Raw genomic sequence first — 18,027 nt, 5'->3', positions numbered from 1 at the left:
CATTTTCAGCTCGGTTGCTTTTCCCTTTTGGACATCTACATCTAATTCTATACAACTCCACACCAAGATCATTTCACCATCTTCACTTGAGTTCTTTGTTACTTTTCTCTATTCCGGATCAGGTCAGTAAAACTGTACTGAATTAATACATTTTTTTATTTTCTCTTGTTTTATTCAAGGTTCTAGTTTTTCTGTTCTACTCGAATTCTGCTCCAACAGTCTAATATTCTGACCCTGATAATAAAATTAAACTCACCTTCAGTAAACAAAACGAGTAAGAATTAAAACCTCTGGTTTTCCGGCGCGCGCGCCCGCTCTTGCTGAAACGCACAGGCTGTGGATGGAGCTCGCGTGCTGTCTTACCTTGGACTCGGGCTGGATCGGACCGGAACCCGGTGAGTACTGCAGGTCCCAGTGATGCGGTTCGTTCTCCTTCTCGCCATTTTCTGTCATCTTTTTAAAAAAAAAGGAGAGACGTTTTTTTTTCTGTTTAATAAACAGCCCGCTCGCGTGCTCGTGAATCGTAGCTTCACCTCCCGACGTCACTGCGGATCCTGCGCGCGAGACCTAGAACCATAAAGTCTGTTAATGAGGAAAGATCTCATCGATCCGTCGGTCTGCGTCGCTTCATGAACGATAACTGTGTCTTAACACGTCTCTGGAATCACGGGCGCTTGTGTTTTTAATACTCCATCTCGCTCAAGCTGCGCTCGCGCTCTCGGAACTTTCAGCACGCACCCTCACTGATAATTGAACATAATAGGCAGTAGTGTAGTGACGTCACTAAATAGTGCGGGGCTATCGCTGAGGTACCAACAACTCGGGTCCAAAACAGCACAACGTGGATCTTTCTATAGCTCTCTGTAACTGAGAAAAACTGAACTGGTTTCGCCAGGGACTGATTCCAGCTTCTGTTTTATAGAAATATATAGAAATGAAGGCAAACTTCCTCCACCATCTTGACAAATTCGGAGCCAGATTCTGCGCAGTAAAGACCAGAGTCAATGTCAGGTACATATACATAACAGTGGACATTTGGTAGGCGACGCCCCCTTCTACCAAAACCAAGGTCCAGAACGTTGCAGAATGTCTTCATTAAACTTGCACTGGCAACAACGCAGTGAGGGCAAGGGCACTTAATTCCTGGATGTCCGATTTGTCCAGTATGTGTAATGCATCAATTGTAAAAGTGCACTTCACTAAATATGACTTAACAATATCCTCAGATGGGGAGGCACGGTGGTGTAGTGGTTAGCGCTGTTGCCTCACAGCAAGAAGGTCCGGGTTCGAGCCCCGTGGCCGGCGAGGGCCTTTCTGTGCGGAGTTTGCATGTTCTCCCCGTGTCCGTGTGGGTTTCCTCCGGGTGCTCCGGTTTCCCCCACAGTCCAAAGACATGCAGGTTAGGTTAACTGGTGACTCTAAATTGATCGTAGGTGTGAGTGTGAATGGTTGTCTGTGTCTATGTGTCAGCCCTGTGATGACCTGGCGACTTGTCCAGGGTGTACCCCGCCTTTCGCCCATAGTCAGCTGGGATAGGCTCCTGCGACTCTGTAGAACAGGATAAAGTGGCTAGAGATAATGAGATGAGAGACCTTACGTTTCTGTTAATCTGCTTATTGCGCGATTTAAAATCTCAAACTAAAAAACAAATAATGGAAACGTGAATTTTGACAAAACTCTCAATTGCAAAAAAGTTTTATAAAGTGGTTTTTCACACAACTTGATAAACCAACTTCGCAAAATTGAAATGGAAACTTTTTTGTTCGCATTCAGAGCAAATGGAAACATGACCTTTCTTGAATAAAAGCTCTCTGTAAGAGCTATCACGAGAGGAGAAAACTGCATAGCATCACTTCATTTATTGAAACGAATGTTAGCTAACGGTAGGCTAACGTTACATATGCTAGCAACTTATAAGTAGCACAACAGGTCACGACTGTCAAAACGTTTACATTTAACAGTTATAAGAAACAACAATGCAATGGTAGGCTAGACTCAGTTGCCTGAAAAACTCGACTACAAGCTCAGCAACTCCATATAGTGAGCAAACAGGAAGCGATACAGGTGCCGCAACTGGTCTCTTCTGACTAATGCCGCTTTTCCACTACAAACGCGGCTGAGTCGGGCTGAGCCATGCCGTGCTGAGTCGGGCTGAGCGGGGCTGTTGGAGTTGCATTTCGACTACAACCGCGCTGAACCGTGCTGGCTGGAAGTGGGTGGACACATTGGGTGGAGTTAGCGAAAGTGGGTGGACGTCAGGTGATGTCGTTAAGCAGCGCAAACAGTGACATCAGTGAGCTTTTAAGCGGTAGTCTCACGACCCGGAGAGTAAACAATAAACATGGAGGACATGGAGTCGTTAGTGTTGCTGGTCTTGGTGCTGTGGCTTGTAGTCACCGACAACGCGGACAGATACTGGCAAGAGCGTATAGATGAGGCGAGGCGCATAAGACTTCAGAAATTCTCGTAATTCGTAATTCTTCTTCTTCCGGGTTTACGGTGTTGACAGATCCCAGCGTGCTCGCGGGGCGTGTGTGGGCATGTGAGGACACTCCTCCTCACCAATCAGTGCACAGGGGAGTGTCTGCTCACGCCCCCAGCCTCACTCGGCTCGCTTTGGCTCGCTTCAGCCCCACTCCAAAACGGTGCGAGTTTTAGGGGCTAAGCAGGGCTGAAGCGAGCTGAGTCGTGCTGGTTTTTGGTAGTCTAAACGCGAGCCATGTCGGGCTGAAGTGAGCTGAAGCGAGCTGAAGTGAGCTGAAAAAGGGTAGTGGAAAAGGGCCATAAGGCTGTAAGTCACTTAATTCCCAAGTTTATCCACGCCTTCTTAGAATGTAGTAGAATACCATTTAAAAACGAATTTCTGTGTGGAAAAAGTGCAGATATCAATGTAAGGAGAAAACCAGAAAACAAGAAACAAAAGTGACATAGAAAATAGGCTATTTTGTTATTGAAACACGGAGATGGGTGGAGCCTGTATTGTGATACATGTCTTGTATTGTGGCTTCAGTGTACCGTCTCGTGACTAATTATTACTCCTCGCACTATATTAGATATCACTAAACAAAGTTGTAAACTGTAAACCTGACTTTAGTTGCAGCAATCAACAATCTAATTTGCTGTATTTGGAATATAAGAATGACATTAAAAATTATGTGCTTTTTATCCATATATAGTTAGGTTTAATGTTGCATAACATCCATGAAACAACTTAGTTTTCCATCATTAATGTGATAGATGCTACTGTATAAACAGTCCTTCCCTCAGCAGATTGTGTTACAGAGAAACCACAAAGCATAAACTCCTGTGTCCTGAGGATGTTAGAAAAATGCTCAAATTCATGTCTAGTGTTCTTACATGGATGTTAGCCATTTTAATAAACACCCCAAATGCTAATCACATTGAATTTCTTCTAGCAAGACTGAGGAGCTGTGTATGTTGCCCATAATGCACTGCAAACATGCATATACATATATCACAGCTCTTTGTTTACAGATCTCTATATTCCATGGCCGTATTTTCTCTCAATGAAAGAAACTCGGGATGGCATTTGCCTTATCATCTGGAGATGATACCACAAGAGACATCTGAAGCCAAGAGCTAAAGGAGAAACATTGGCAGTGCTCTCTTGGTAGGAGGGGCATACTCGCTTTACTTGTTAGTTACAGTGACGTTAGCCAGTCATACTTGTCTATTAATTATTATTCAATCCACATTCACCGGAGATGAGCAATTGCACGCTCTGATTGGCTACTCTACTGCTAGGGTAGCGGAAATAGCGGAGTGTGTTGCTGAACCAACTGAGGACAAAATAAAAACTCTACTTGAAAACAAAAACCCCCAAAATACAAAAAAGGCAACAAAATATGGAATAAAAGTATTTGATGGTAAGAACGTATTTTTTTCCCCAAGAATTATTATAGCATTTTTCACAAATTGCTAATGTCATTTCACTGATTTGTTTACATTGTAAGCGGAACTGATTTTGTCTGACATTTTGTATAAGTTTTTATCAAATTTGCAAAAAATAGAAATAAAAATGTTCCGTTTCTCAAAATCCAGTGAATGTGGATATAATAAAACTGTTATTTCACTCAATCTTCTTGTACATGCATGGCTTATAACCAACTCATTGCTACACGTCTCGTCGGCAATCGGCTCATGTATGACTCGATTTCATGGAATAACTGTTAAATGTATGCAGAAGAGGGTAGATAGCACTTTCCTCCGAGTGCGAGTGAGTGAGTGGCTGCCCTGCGAAGCAGCATTTTGAAATGATGTGGTTGGCTGGATTTACATGTCTCAGAGGAAGCATGTATAGATATTTCAATAATTTGTGAGTTGGGAAATAGGGATCTAGGAATATCGAGCTTGGGAGATATTGTTCCCAAGAAAATGTGGCCTTAGGAACATGGAGTTCACACGTTTACAAAATTACAAAGAGGGAACACAGATTTCAGGTACAAGATGTATAAGGTGGCGCAAGGAATCTAGGGATCTGTAAGCAGAGGACATGCAGGAATATTTAAATGAGCAACCAGTAGCCATAATTTGTTGCAACCTTTGGGAATTGTGGAGTGTTTCCACAACCCACAACCTGTGAGCGATGAAGTGTGGAAAACGTGTAATGCACTTAATCTGGGGTTACAAAATACTGTATCATAAATACCCCTCTTCCATTAAGCTAATGAAAATAAATGAATTAATTAACACAAAGCAAATTAATCAAGCTGTAATACTACAACATTAATATAAAATGTAAATTTCTGACACTGATTTGGGTCGGGGGCTGAGAGGAGACTTTGAACTGTCTGGCACTTTTGCTCTTGGTGATGAATTGCCTGTTTGTTCATATGCCATCTGATTAATTTAGGATTTGAATACAGGTCACACTAATCAGCACATGCATATCATTAGGAATCAGACTGGGCTCTCACACAGGGCCGTGATTGATGTATTAAGTGCAGTTTGGAGGGAAAGGTCAGAGTTAATCCAGCATAGCATTAAAGCGATCATTACTGTTTCAGCACAGCCTCGTTCACATCCTCTCAGCGATCAGGAGGGCCGATGCACTTTAGTACACTACTGCACAGCCCAGGCAAATCTCAGCAGGAACACACTAACCCAGCTTTAATCACATGACTTCACTCAATTGAAACACAGATCTTTCATAACTGTTTTATCAAATAAAAAAAAAAAAATGCTCAACACTGCAGTGGAAACCTGGCTAGTGAGATAAAGAGAAAAGAAAATTGTAGTGAAAATGGATTAGAAGCAGAGAGAGAGAAAGAGAATGAAAGATTTATGCAAATTTGACAGAAAAGTGGAGATCAGGTGATCTGCAATACTGCTTCTCTTGCTAAGCTGATCAACTCCCTCAAGTGTGTGAGAGAGAGGGATTAAAACAAAATCCCATCCAGTAGGCTATGCTGTATGACACCCACAGCCATCAGGCTAATACAGATGAAAAGTTGAAATTTGATTTAAAATCGAGGTGGAATGGTAGTGCAATGGTTAGCACTGTTGCCTCACAGCAAGAAGGTTCTAGGTTTGCACCTCACGGCAGACTGGGGCCTTTCTGTATGGGGTTTACATGTTCTCTGGCAAAAGACTAATTATACTTCATTTATATTTCATGGTCAGACATAAGTAGTATATCAGCGGCACCTTTGCATGCCTTTGACAGGGCTATGTTGAGCTGTGTCCTTCGTAATTCAGCTGCAAGGAAGGATGATTAGCTATTCCAATTGTATTGTAGCATAAAATACACTACATATGTTTTATTTCAATTATATAATAATATAATTAGTCTTTTATTGTGTTCCAGTCCCCTTATGAATCACTACCTTATCACAGTGGAAGGGTTTGAGTGTCCAAGTGATCCTATGTTGCCAGGGACATTTTGCCCCTGGTAGGGTCTCCCAAGACAAGTTAGTCTTATGTGAGGGGCCAGGCTGAATGCAATTCCAAGGATTCCTTTGAAAAGAAAAATCAGGAATCAAGATACCCCACCCTGGAGTTAGATCCGGAAATATATTATAGTTTTGACACGAAGTCTAGTTTGTTGAAGTTATCTGTTCATTGATGCAGACTTGAGTGCAAAACTGCAGTCCTAAAAGTTATCACAGCAATCGTAGCCCGAGACAATCATTTCAAAACTGTTTATATTGTCCAAAGTCATGGCACCTTGGAGAAACAATATCTCTCAGCTGACTTGGGAACGCCTCATTATCCCTCAGAAGAGCTGGAGGAGGTGGCTGTGGAGAAGGAGGTCTGGGCACCTCTGCTTAGTGCCCCCATGACCCAGATTTACTGGTGGATAATGGATGGAGTTCTGGTTCTGTTTATTTCTCCCTCAGCTAATGTGAACTTTCCCCTTGACTGAGTTCCTGTCACTATTTTAAGGGTCTTTCTATCAATCCAAGTTAGATATTGGAAGTTAGATGTGGGATTTGAATTGACATCACTAGCTATATTTACATGAAGACTAAAAATCCATTAATAATAAAACCAATAGATTAATCAGATTTAAAAAAATATTCAGGCATACACCAGTTTCATTTGACCAAACTTTAATTTGTTTGGCTCATAATTGCACCAAATTAAACTATCATCACAAGGCTTGATCTCTGTCTTCATTTTGATGACTATGTGGTTCCTGTACTGATTTAGGGGAAAACCTGAAAATACAAGTCAGATTTCTTTCTGATAATTTTCTCCATTTTAAATGCTGACAGGATCATTATAGTATTTATTTATTAAAATAAAAAGTTCTCAGTTCTTCAGGCTGTATTTATTTAAAACACATCGCATGCTACATCTATGTCAATGTCACATGCAAAAGATTTTCAATGCTAATGTGAATTCTGATTTAGAAAAATATGTTTATTGAGTTAAATTATATTGGGCACATAATGGTCAGTCAGTTTTGGTGTCCAAATGTCACAGTACTGCTAGGAATTAGGAGGTGAAGTAAAAATATTTTCTTGATCTATCAGAGATGATGGCTTAAGTTGAAAAAAAGTTCACTGTTTGTGGGGAAAGTTCTCATATTCAAAGTCGATTTTCTATGCTCACCATTCAGATGATTAAAATGACCTGTATGTCAGTCAGTCTTGTATCCAAGGTGATCAGATTTTTTCTTTACTGTTACGTTAAATGTAATTTGATCTAAAGCAAGAGGAAATTTTAAAATAACACTATGATATATGAATGAGAAGATAGCAAGCTTTGGAATGCATCTAATAGGAGTCTAGGATATTGCAAATCTCTTGCTGCATGAAATGAACAGTCGTAATTCTCATGATGACATTGCTCTCTGCAAATTTGGATCAACAAAATGTAATCCAAGCTACTGTTCCCTTGTTGAAATCTGAAAGCTTCCAGCTGAAACCTCAGCTTAGCTGCTTGAGTGTAAGGCATGAAGTGGGAACTGGACTGGGTAAGCTTGGCATCAATCAGGCACCCATGGTTATCAATGAAGTAATATCTTGGGACAGCATTCATTATTATTCAGCAAGTTAAAAAATGAGCATTTGATCCAGCACATCCTATTATTTTGAACTTGTTTTTTATATCATGCCCACAACTTAAGCCTGTACTTGTGTCTGAACACAGAAGAGTACAATTTCAGTACTGAATCCTCACTGCACACTTGTATCCTAATACAGCCATGAGTTAGTACATTCCTCTGTACTTTACATGCTTTCATCCCTGCTGCTTTCAGCCAATAAGTATAAAACATTTTATGATAATAAATCTTCATTTAATGATGTAACTGATTTCTGAAAGGAAAGTGAGAATGAAGGCAGTGCCAGGAAAAAAAAAAAAACCATACAAACAAAAAACCTCAGAGCAGCAGCGTGCGCATATTATCTTAAGTACAGTGTTAAAGAACTTACCATCTTCAGGCAACCATTTGACACAGTAGTGCATGTGGCTAATAAAATACTCATAACATACTGTGTATGTAAAATTCTTTTATTAAATTATACATATGGGTAGCTGTGGGGTGCCAATATAAAAACACAAAAGGTATATTACAATAAGACCTGAAATAGTTCTTTCTGAAATGGTGGCAATGATATAAAGATACTCCATGAAAAAGCTTAGAATAACTACTGAATTCTTAGTAGAGAGTCTTAATAAAAATAAATCTGCACTATGAAATACAAGTGTCTTCCTCCAACAGACTATAACAAGCAAGTATTGTATACATAAACAGAATAAAATCTGAATTTATCAAGATATTATATAGGCTGAGAACATTTGCTTTCAGAAGATTCATTCACTAGCCATTATTTTTAAGGCACTCAAATACTTTATACAAACTATACAAATATAACTAACTTCATAGTGACCCCTGTTGGTGGAGCTTTCAAATACTTCCAAAATGCCACACTTTTCATACTTAAAATAGTTTAATTCACCAGTAAAGTTTATTTCAATCATGTATAATGACCTTATACAAATAATATTTACATGCGAAGGAGGAAATGCTAATCTGCTTGGTTACACTCCTCTACAAAGCCTAAAACCAAATGACAAAGCGAATAAAGAACATTAAAATGTCTCAAGAAAATAATGCTTCTAAAAACACATGGCTTCAACTAAACAAGCACTTCAAGAGAGACTTTTTTTTTTTAACATTGTCACCTTTTACAAATACAGCACATTTTTCATTCTGACGATAAATATGATCAAAATGCAACCTACAAGCCATTAAAATTAATTTAGATACTTTTAGACAGGTTTATCATGTTGAACTTCAGTGTGTTTTCATCACCAGTATGAGGATTATTTTTGCATCCCATAAACCCTAACAGATATGTGAAGTACAAACCATGCAGGCATGTCATTATATTATTCTAAAAAGGGTGGACTCAATCTCCATCTGATTATTAAAAATCTTCCAGGTTAAAAAGAATGAGCATAATATTCAACATGTTAAATGACAGAAGTTTCATAGAGGTACTAAAATACAAAAAAAAGGTAAACATACCCATGGTATAATCTCTATTTGAATGGTTCCAAGTTAGAGCCAGTTAGAGCAGAGTCCATCAGGTCGTCATCTTCAGTGTGCATGTACACAGGACTTGGTCGAGAGGCACGCTCAGAGCTGAGCAAAGATATAGAGGGTTCTGAGGAGGACAGAGGAGACCTGGACCAGCTGTCTGCCTTCATTGAGTGTGAAGAGGGACCACAGGACATTGTTGATTTCTTCTTCTCCTTCTCTCGATCTCGGTCTCTGTCGCGCTCCCTCTCCCGTTCTCTTTCTTTCTGCTTTTTTTTTTCTTTTTTGTGCTTCTTGTGCTTCTCTCCCAAGCTGACGGACATGTAGTCCTGTGGTGGTTGTAGCGGCCTCATACTCTGATCATCGTCAGAGCTGGGGCTGTTCTGATGGGATTTCTCTGCCACTGAACTGCTGCCAGACTCACTCTCACTGTCTGGGAACAGTGGTGTGTATCCAGGTGAACGACCATGGCTTGGAGAACTGCGGTCATGCTTTGGAGTTGAGCCACTGAAAAGAGGCGATGCTTTCAAGCCTGAATGCTGGGGGCGCATGGATCCTTCTGCTGATCCATCACCAGGCTTCTGGAGAGTTACTTTGGACTTGATGCTTGGAGAACCTCCATCGGGTTTGCTTATGATAATCTTAGCCACACCAGTGCTACTCACTCCACTACCTTTTGGGTCCATCATTTTTTTATCGCCCAAGTTTCCTGTTGAAAGAGATCCCTTGGATTTCCCTTCTTTTTCAACCTTGTCTCGCTTTGGAGGACCAACATTTGGCGGTACCCCCCCACCTCCACTCCCTGTACTGCTGCCAGGACCACCACCTCCTTCACATTCCTCCCCACCAATGCCCCCACTACCCACACTCTTCAGCTTGTCTATGACTGCTGTGAGGGAAGGTTTTTTGTTTCGGCTAGGAGACTTTCCTTTGGCATTAGGGTTGTTCCCTCCACTGCCTCCACCACATCCTCCGCCTCCCCCTCCACTACCCCCACTTCCCCCATATTGTGACTGACCACCAGAAGAAAAGGTCATAGAGCCTGATGAAGAGGAGGAGCTAGCAGATGAGGTGGAAGAACCAGAAGAAGAGCCACTTCCTAACTGTTTCTGGGAACTCATCCCACCACCAGAAGAGGACTTTGACCCCCCTGAACTCCCACTTCCAGAACCAATTGGCGACTTAGCTTTTGAGGATGGTGGTGTTCCTGGAACCTGTCCTTGCTGAAGTTTCAATGGGGAGGAAAGTTTGTCAGAACTCCCAGACCGAGAGTGTGAAGGAGAGATGTTAGGCTTAATGCTAGGGTTTATCAGTGATCCAGGGGGCTTGCCTCCTTGGGGCCTCATTTTATTCCCACTAACTGCACTACTGCTGCCACTGCTACCTGAACCTGACATACCATGCTTGGTGATCGGAGAAGAGCCTGGTTTGCCTGAACCCATCCCGAGGGAAGAGCTTTTGGACTGAGGAGGCACACCACTACCACTTCCTCCTGAACTTGGTGGTTTAGAACTGTTACCTTGTCCCATGGAGCCTTCCATCTTGCTGGTCTTTATTTTTCCTGAAGATGAAGAGGAGTGGGAATGGTGGCTTTTGCTGCTGCTTGTGCCACTGGTACCACCAGTACTTCCAGCTGCAGAACTGCTTGATGTATAACCTCCATGAGATGATGTTTTTCCCCCAGTTAAGGTTTTTGGGATTTGTATTGTAATTTTAGGTATAGGTGGGGTCGCACCCCCTGGTGGGGTCTGAGAACGACCTGAGCTGCCTGGGGATTTGGATCCACCTCCACTCATTGAACTTCCAGAACTGACACTCCCACTTGGAGGGGTATAGGGTCGACCCCCAGAACTGTGTGAGGGAGACTTACCTTCTGGGTCAAGCTTTTTACGTTTGAGTGGCTTTTCTTTTGATTTTCCCTCACTAGAAGGTGTGCGACTACGTTTCATCTGCTTTCCTTCAGAAGAGCCTGTTCCTCCCATCACCATCCCAGAGTTACCACCCCCATTATCCTCCTTTGGCCTCATTTGCGGCTGTTTGAGCTTTACTTCATTACTTTTAAAGTCACTGCTAAGTCCTGGCATACCAATCGTGAGTGGACTTTGGCCACCACCTCCATGAGAATGTGAATCCCCCAAATCTGGCCCTGGACCTAGCAAAGGTTTTCCTCCTCCACTGTTTCCACTAAAAACCATGCTAACATCAAAAGGGTCCTTTAGAGAGGCATCAGGTGTGCTACGGCCATGAGAAGTTGGATTCTGAGGGGTGCCTGAGGGTGTATTCTGCTGACTTCCCCCACTGAAGCTTTTCACAAGGTCAAGATCTGGTTCTGGACTGGGTGAACTGTCATCAAAGTAACTCGTATGTGAGAAGGTTCCCTGACCTGGCAGCAACTCAGGGTTGAAGTCTGTATCTGGAAAGAAATTACTTGAGGAGTCATCACTATTTGGCGTAGCTGCAGTAGTGGCTTCTGCAATCAGATCTGCTGGATCAGTGTAAGTGTTTTCATTGCTGTTGGCATTAAACAGGTCAGCCTCAAATACTGCACTACCCTGCCCTGAGCTAGAGGAATCCCTTAGCGGAGTGTCTAAGGAACCTCCTTCTTCCCCACCCATGTGATGCTGCCCATGACTGCCACTACTCCCTTTGGTGGCTGGATCAGGAATATCAGACAGAATATCATTAATGTCAGGACCAATACTTTCGGAGCTAGAGAGGCGCACCATGCGAGGTATAGATCCTGGCAGCTGTGACTGAGCTTGTGTCTGAGATGGACCATGTGACTGTGGATGGTATGGCATTCCCGGACCTGATGGTGGGGTCCCACATTGGCTTGGGGCTGGGGTGATACTGTGAGGAGTGTCCAACCCATCACCTGGAAGATTGACATCAAAAATGGGATTCTGAGAGGCATCAACATCCATGGAAAAGAGCTCACGGTGGAAATCATCTTCAGTGGGGGGATGTGTGAGATGGTGCTGCTGGCTTAGGCTTCCCAATTGCTGTTGTTGGGATTGCTGTTTCATTCCCATCCCTCCCCCTGTTCCCATCACACTCTTATCGGTGCTCCTTGGTCTCTTCTTCTTGCCTTTGGTGCCTCCTCCAGGACATGGTTGACCTTGACTATCTGTGCGAGGAGAACCAGAAGAGTTCTGTCTCTCCAGAGGGCTGCTACCATAAAGGGCAGCAAAGTCCTGTGAGGGGTTGTCCTTCAACAAGTTCATGAGCATGGGATGGTTTTTGGTATTGCTAGCAGGTGAGGTGGTCAGTGGCGGTGTCTGGTGTGGTTGTGAGCTTGCAGAGCCCTGAGGAGTGGGACTAGACCCTACACTTCCTGTTATCTTGAGAAGACTTGTGAGTATTGGGTTCTGAGTCACCTTGCTAAAATCATCTGAACCATGGTTGTGTTGTGGTGGGAGCTGCTGTGGCTGACTTCCTAGCTGCCCCATAGTGTCTACAACTGAACTTCCCTGGTGGCTCATATTGAAAATGGCACCAATTGGGCCTTGGAATGGCCCACTTGCACCCAAATTCCCAGCACTACTGCCACCTGTAGGTGTTGTAGCACCCCCTACACCAGGTAGGCCCACAGTGCTGCTCCCATCAGGTCCTGTGCCCATCCCCATGTAACCAGGGCTACCTGTGGGTGGAAGGTTCTTTTTCACCATTATCTCCACAGTTTCAGCTATTAGGGATAAAGCTGGGGTGTCTGCTTGAATTGTCTCTGCCTTGCGACGGATAGCTCGCATAGTCACCGGGATGGACATGCATCTGAGGAAGTAGAAGTTACGAAAACATAAAATGTTTGAAATTGATTTATTTACAGCTATTTAATTTCTCTCTGATGACCAGCAGATCATGTTACAAATACATCAGGCCCATACACATACCTGTTAGTAATTTATTTGCTTAGAAGTTATCACTCAGTGGTCTAAGGCAAGTTAAAATGTACCACGAGCACACGACTGCACTTACCGTTGAACTACCTTGGTAATGAATTCATCTGTGCAGATCAAAGCATCAGACAAACCCTTATAGAGCTTACATGCGACCTGCCGTGAATCAATTACCTCCATTACAACTGAGAGACAGACAGGGACAGAGAGACAGACCAGGAGAGAGAAAGGCAGACAAAATAGTTGAAGGCACTTGGTCACGCTGACATTAAAATCTAAAATTGGATTAAAATGAATCCTCACCACAAACGAGAGACTCATTGACAGGATGCTGGAATGACACACTGAAGCTCGAGTCAGTCAGTGGACAGACCTCAAATTGCAGCAGCCCAGGAGCATCTACAGAAACAGCAGCATCACATATATTATAACATGCCATTAAATAATTACAGTTCATTGCTATGACTGCTCATATGCTTTGACACTTTTTTATAAGCGTATACATACAAAGTTAGAGGGAACTTGAGATGAAGCATTCACTGCTGTTGCTAACTACATTCATACAAATCACAATTCCAAAAATGTAAATAAAACAGATCTGTGAAGATTCTCAATCATCCAGGTCATAGTAAACTGTGGGTGGTAGAAATGGGCAACTGGACTTGCTTGAAGATTCTTGAAAACTTTTCACCTCTCATCCAAAAGGCTTCCTCAGTTCTGTCTGACTAATAGGGAGTATCAGATATTTATCCTCTCCTGGATCAGAATCAGAATTCTGATGACCAGCTCATCGAAGGTGTCATTGAGGCATCATGTTGGTGTGGGTCACTGGAGGCTGGGTGTGAACGGCGAGTCATTAGGGTGATCAAAGGATTGTCCGTTAGGGTGATCAATGGCAATCTGACTCTCTCTGTCCTCCTGTGAGTCACTCACTACGTTTACATGCACATAGAGAGAATCGAATTTCTGCTGTTGCTCGACTGAAATCGAAGTTCAAAATGCCATGTATACACCTTAATTCGGCTGAAATTGAACCGAACTTGATTTCTTGGAATCGAGCTACACGACCTAGATTATGCGATTTCTGCCGAGCTACTTAGTGCATGTAAACCCTATTGAGCTACGTATTCGAGCTACTTACTTCAGCACTGCCCCTTCCGGAAGTGACAAGACCACAAGGGAAACACAACAGCCTCGGTCGGCATGACAACGAATCATGACAACGGCATGAATCTTTTCTTTTTGTGGCATTGTTTGCACTGTTAAAATTTAGCTCACTTATGGCCCTTTTCCACTACCCTTTTTCAGCTCACTTCAGCTCACTTCAGCCCGACACGGCTCGCGTTTCGACTACCAAAAACCAGCACGACTCAGCTCGTTTCAGCCCTGCTTAGCCCCTAAAACTCGCACCGTTTTGGGGTAGGGCTGAAGCGAGCCAAACCGTGCTGACTGAGGCTGGGGGCGTGAGCAGACACTCCCCTGTGCACTGATTGGTGAGGAGGCGTGTCCTCACATGCCCACACACGCCCCGCGAGCGCGCTGGGATCTGTAAACACCGCAAACCCGGAAGAAGAATTACGAATTACGAGAATTTCTGAAGCCTTATGCGCCTCGCCTCATCTATACGCTCTTGCCAGTATCTGTTGGCGTTGTCAAGCCACAGCACCAAGACCAGCAACACTAACGACTCCATGTCCTCCATGTTTATTGTTTACTATTCGGGTCGTGAGACTACCGCTTAAAAGCTCACTGAATCAGTGACATACAGAGCATCGTGGACGAGTTCGCGGAGCGCAAGGCTCGCCGTATGCCCTTCAAATAATGCGCGCAGTAGGCTATTGATGTTTTATTATGAGCCATGTACAGTATGTCGCCGAATGTTTTTTTGTTTCTGAGTTACATGCTCGTTTGAAGGACTTAATGTACAAAATAACATAGTTGCACCCCGTAGTGTTGAAATTGGTAAACACAGTGCATTCAGTGAGGTTTGCACCGCCCTCCTTTTATTTCTGACTCTTCCCGTCACTGCTGCAACCTCTGAGCGCTCATTCGTATGCCCTTCAAATAATGTGCGCAGTATAGGCTATTGATGTTTTATTATGAGCCATGTACAGTATCCTAATGTTTTTTGTTTCTGAGTTACATGTTCGTTTGAAGGACTTGATGTACTAAATAACATAGTTGCACCCGGTAGTGTTGAAATTGGTAAACACCGCAGTTGCGGACATTTTGTAGCCTAAAATGATGTTATGATAAGCTTTAATAAAGGGTCCGGTCATTTGCCCCGCCCCCGGCCCGGCTCTGACTTGTTCCGCCACTGTCACTGATGTCACTGTTTGCGCTGCTTAACGACATCACATGACGTCCACCCACTTTCGCTAACTCCACCCAATGTGTCCACCCACTTCCAGCCAGCACGGTTCAGCGCGGTTGTAGTCGAAATGCAACTCCAACAGCCCCGCTCAGCCCGACTCAGCTCAACTCGGCACGGCACGGCTCAGCCGCGTTTGTAGTGGAAAAGCGGCATTACTGTATCACCAAATACATCTGTACAGCTGTTGCATAGCTGTGAATTGTGTCGAAAAAACAGCCTCGGTCGGCATGACACTTCACCTTAGCCGCCCACTTTATTAGGAACACTTCTGTTCGTACATACAAACTACAAACACTCTTCTTAGAGTTTAGAGTTTATTTTATTTTTAAAAGGGACAGTGCACAAGTTAAACATTATCCTTGTGGTCAGGACAGATGTCTGTACCAGGTTATAGCAGTGCATGCTAATTTCCGCCTGTAGTCACTTTGTTTATACTCTTGAATAGCTCTTCTTCATGACGACAACCGGAAGTGTACCAACACGATGGGGCGTGTAGCGCCACCTGTGGCTCGGGTACACAATGCACCTCATAACAATAGCTCGATTTAAACACTGACTACGTTTACATGCACATCCAAATCGAGCTGCTGTCGGTAATCGAGCTGAAGGTCCCAGCAGGGTGCCAGAGAAATCCAATCCTACATGCACAGTTTTAAATCGAGCTATTGTTATGAGGTGCATTGTGCACCCGAGCCACAGGTGGCGCTACACGCCCCATCGTGTTGGTACACTTCCGGTTGTCGTCATGAAGAAGAGCTATTCAAGAGTATAAACAAAGTGACTACAGGCGGAAATTAGCATGCACTGCTATAACCTGGTACAGACATCTGTCCTTACCACAAGGGTAATGTTTAATTTGTGCACTGTCCCTTTTAAAAATAAAATAAACTCTAAACTCTAAGAAGAGTGTTTGTAGTTTGTATGTACGAACAGAAGTGTTCCTAATAAAGTGGGCGGCTAAGGTGAAGTGTCATGCCGACCGAGGCTGTTTTTTCGACACAATTCACAGCTATGCAACAGCTGTACAGATGTATTTGGTGATACAGTAAGTGAGCTAAATATTAACAGTGCAAACAATGCCACAAAAAGAAAAGATTCATGCCGTTGTCATGATTCGTTGTCATGCCGACCGAGGCTGTTGTGTTTCCCTTGTGGTCTTGTCACTTCCGGAAGGGGCAGTGCTGAAGTAAGTAGCTCGAATACGTAGCTCGATAGGGTATACATGCACTAAGTAGCTCGGCAGAAATCGCATAATCTAGGTCATGTAGCTCGATTCCAAGAAATCAAGTTCGGTTCAATTTCAGCCGAATTAAGGTATATACATGGCATTTTGAACTTCGATTTCAGTCGAGCAACGGCAGAAATTCGATTCTCTCTATGTGCATGTAAACGTAGTGACTGTGCATGTAGGATTGGATTTCTCTCGCACCCTGCTGGGACCTTCAGCTCGATTACCGACAGCAGCTCGATTTGGATGTGCATGTAAACGTAGTCACTGAAAACAGCTGGGTCCTGGTGTGACCTGGATGATTGAGAATCTTCACAGACATGTTTCCACGCATTTTGGGATGAGAACCCTTCGACTGGTGCGGGAGTATGAGAAGTGTTCCAGAAAACTGGCAGACTACAGAAACCACCTGCGTTTTAACCTGAGATGCCGACAATCCAACATTATCCCCACTAGCCTACGCCTATTTTCAACGGTTAAAGGACACAGAGCTGAGATAATCCTGCAGAAAGCCCAAAAGCAGCTTCTCAATGAGAGAGTGAGACAAGTACATTTCACCATCGATGCTCTCCAGAACAAGACTAAACTGAGGTTTGAGGAGTTGACAGCCCTTCTTCCCAGTGAAGTTTTGGAACGAGTCTCTGATCTCACTGAGAAGGCACAGCTTTCACAACACACCAAAGGTAAGGAACGACAGATGCGCAAATTTCAAAAATTGCTGTCTAAAACCACCTCCTCCAACAAGACAGAAGGGCTGTCTTGGAGGAAGAAACCTGACCAGGCTACACCACCAGACATAGAAGAGAAATGGGTGAAGAACTTATCCGACAGGGTACTCACCCAACCAGAGAGAGATGTCTTATCCAAGGGTCTTAACTTTGCAGTTTCACCTGAGCAGATACCGGTAGTAGAACTCATCACAGCCACAGAGACAGCCATCAGGAACAACAGCCTGACCAACACGGAGTCAGAACAACTTAGACTGAAGATATCAGCTGCTCTATCCAGTGCGAAAGCACCCCCCTCCAACCTCACCAGCCAAGAAAGGAGGGCTCTTACAGTGCTTCAAAGAGACCGGAACATCACCATCCTTCCTGCTGACAAAGGGAGATGCACAGTGGTGCTAAATACAGCGGACTACCACTCCAGGATGACCAGTCTCCTCAGTGATACAACCACTTATGAAACATTGAGGAGGGACCCCACAAGTGGTTACAAAAGGAAAGTTGTAAGCTGTTTGCAACAACTAGAAAAGGACCAAGCCATCAACCAATCTCTTTACTACAGATTGTACCCTGGGGAAGCCGTGCCTCTCATATACGGACTCCCCAAGATTCACAAAGAAGGAGCTCCTCTCAGACCTATTATCAGCAGTATAAACTCGGTCACATATAACACTGCTAAACACCTAGCCACCATCTTGGCTCCTCTGGTTGGGAATACACCATATGTCAAAAATTCCCAAGATTTTGCTTCTAAAGTTGCAGACCTCAAACTAGATTCAGATGAAACCATG

General features: G+C 43.5%; 2 protein-coding genes across 11 annotated transcripts in view; both read right to left on the bottom strand.

Moving 5' to 3' along the window:
* Positions 1-453, bottom strand: part of LOC132897493 (SH3 and cysteine-rich domain-containing protein 2-like) — a 191,115-nt gene extending 190,662 nt beyond the window's left edge. The window contains exon 1 of the mRNA XM_060938764.1: positions 364-453. Coding sequence (XP_060794747.1) covers positions 364-453 — 90 coding nt within the window. The remainder of the gene's footprint in view (positions 1-363) is intronic.
* Positions 454-8,004: 7,551 nt separating this feature from the next.
* med1 (mediator complex subunit 1) overlaps positions 8,005-18,027 on the bottom strand; it is a 61,886-nt gene continuing 51,863 nt past the window's right edge. For all 10 annotated transcript variants that reach the window (XM_060939355.1, XM_060939357.1, XM_060939353.1 and 7 more), the window contains 3 exons: positions 13,213-13,308; positions 12,989-13,094; positions 8,005-12,784 (listed from right to left, as the gene is read on the bottom strand). In XM_060939355.1, coding sequence (XP_060795338.1) covers positions 9,016-12,784; positions 12,989-13,094; positions 13,213-13,308 — 3,971 coding nt within the window. In that variant the 3' untranslated portion in view covers positions 8,005-9,015. The remainder of the gene's footprint in view (positions 12,785-12,988; positions 13,095-13,212; positions 13,309-18,027) is intronic.

Source organism: Neoarius graeffei, chromosome 14, assembly GCF_027579695.1.
Source record: "Neoarius graeffei isolate fNeoGra1 chromosome 14, fNeoGra1.pri, whole genome shotgun sequence".
NCBI lineage: Eukaryota > Metazoa > Chordata > Actinopteri > Siluriformes > Ariidae > Neoarius > Neoarius graeffei.
This window is presented reverse-complemented; position numbering and strand designations above follow the sequence as displayed.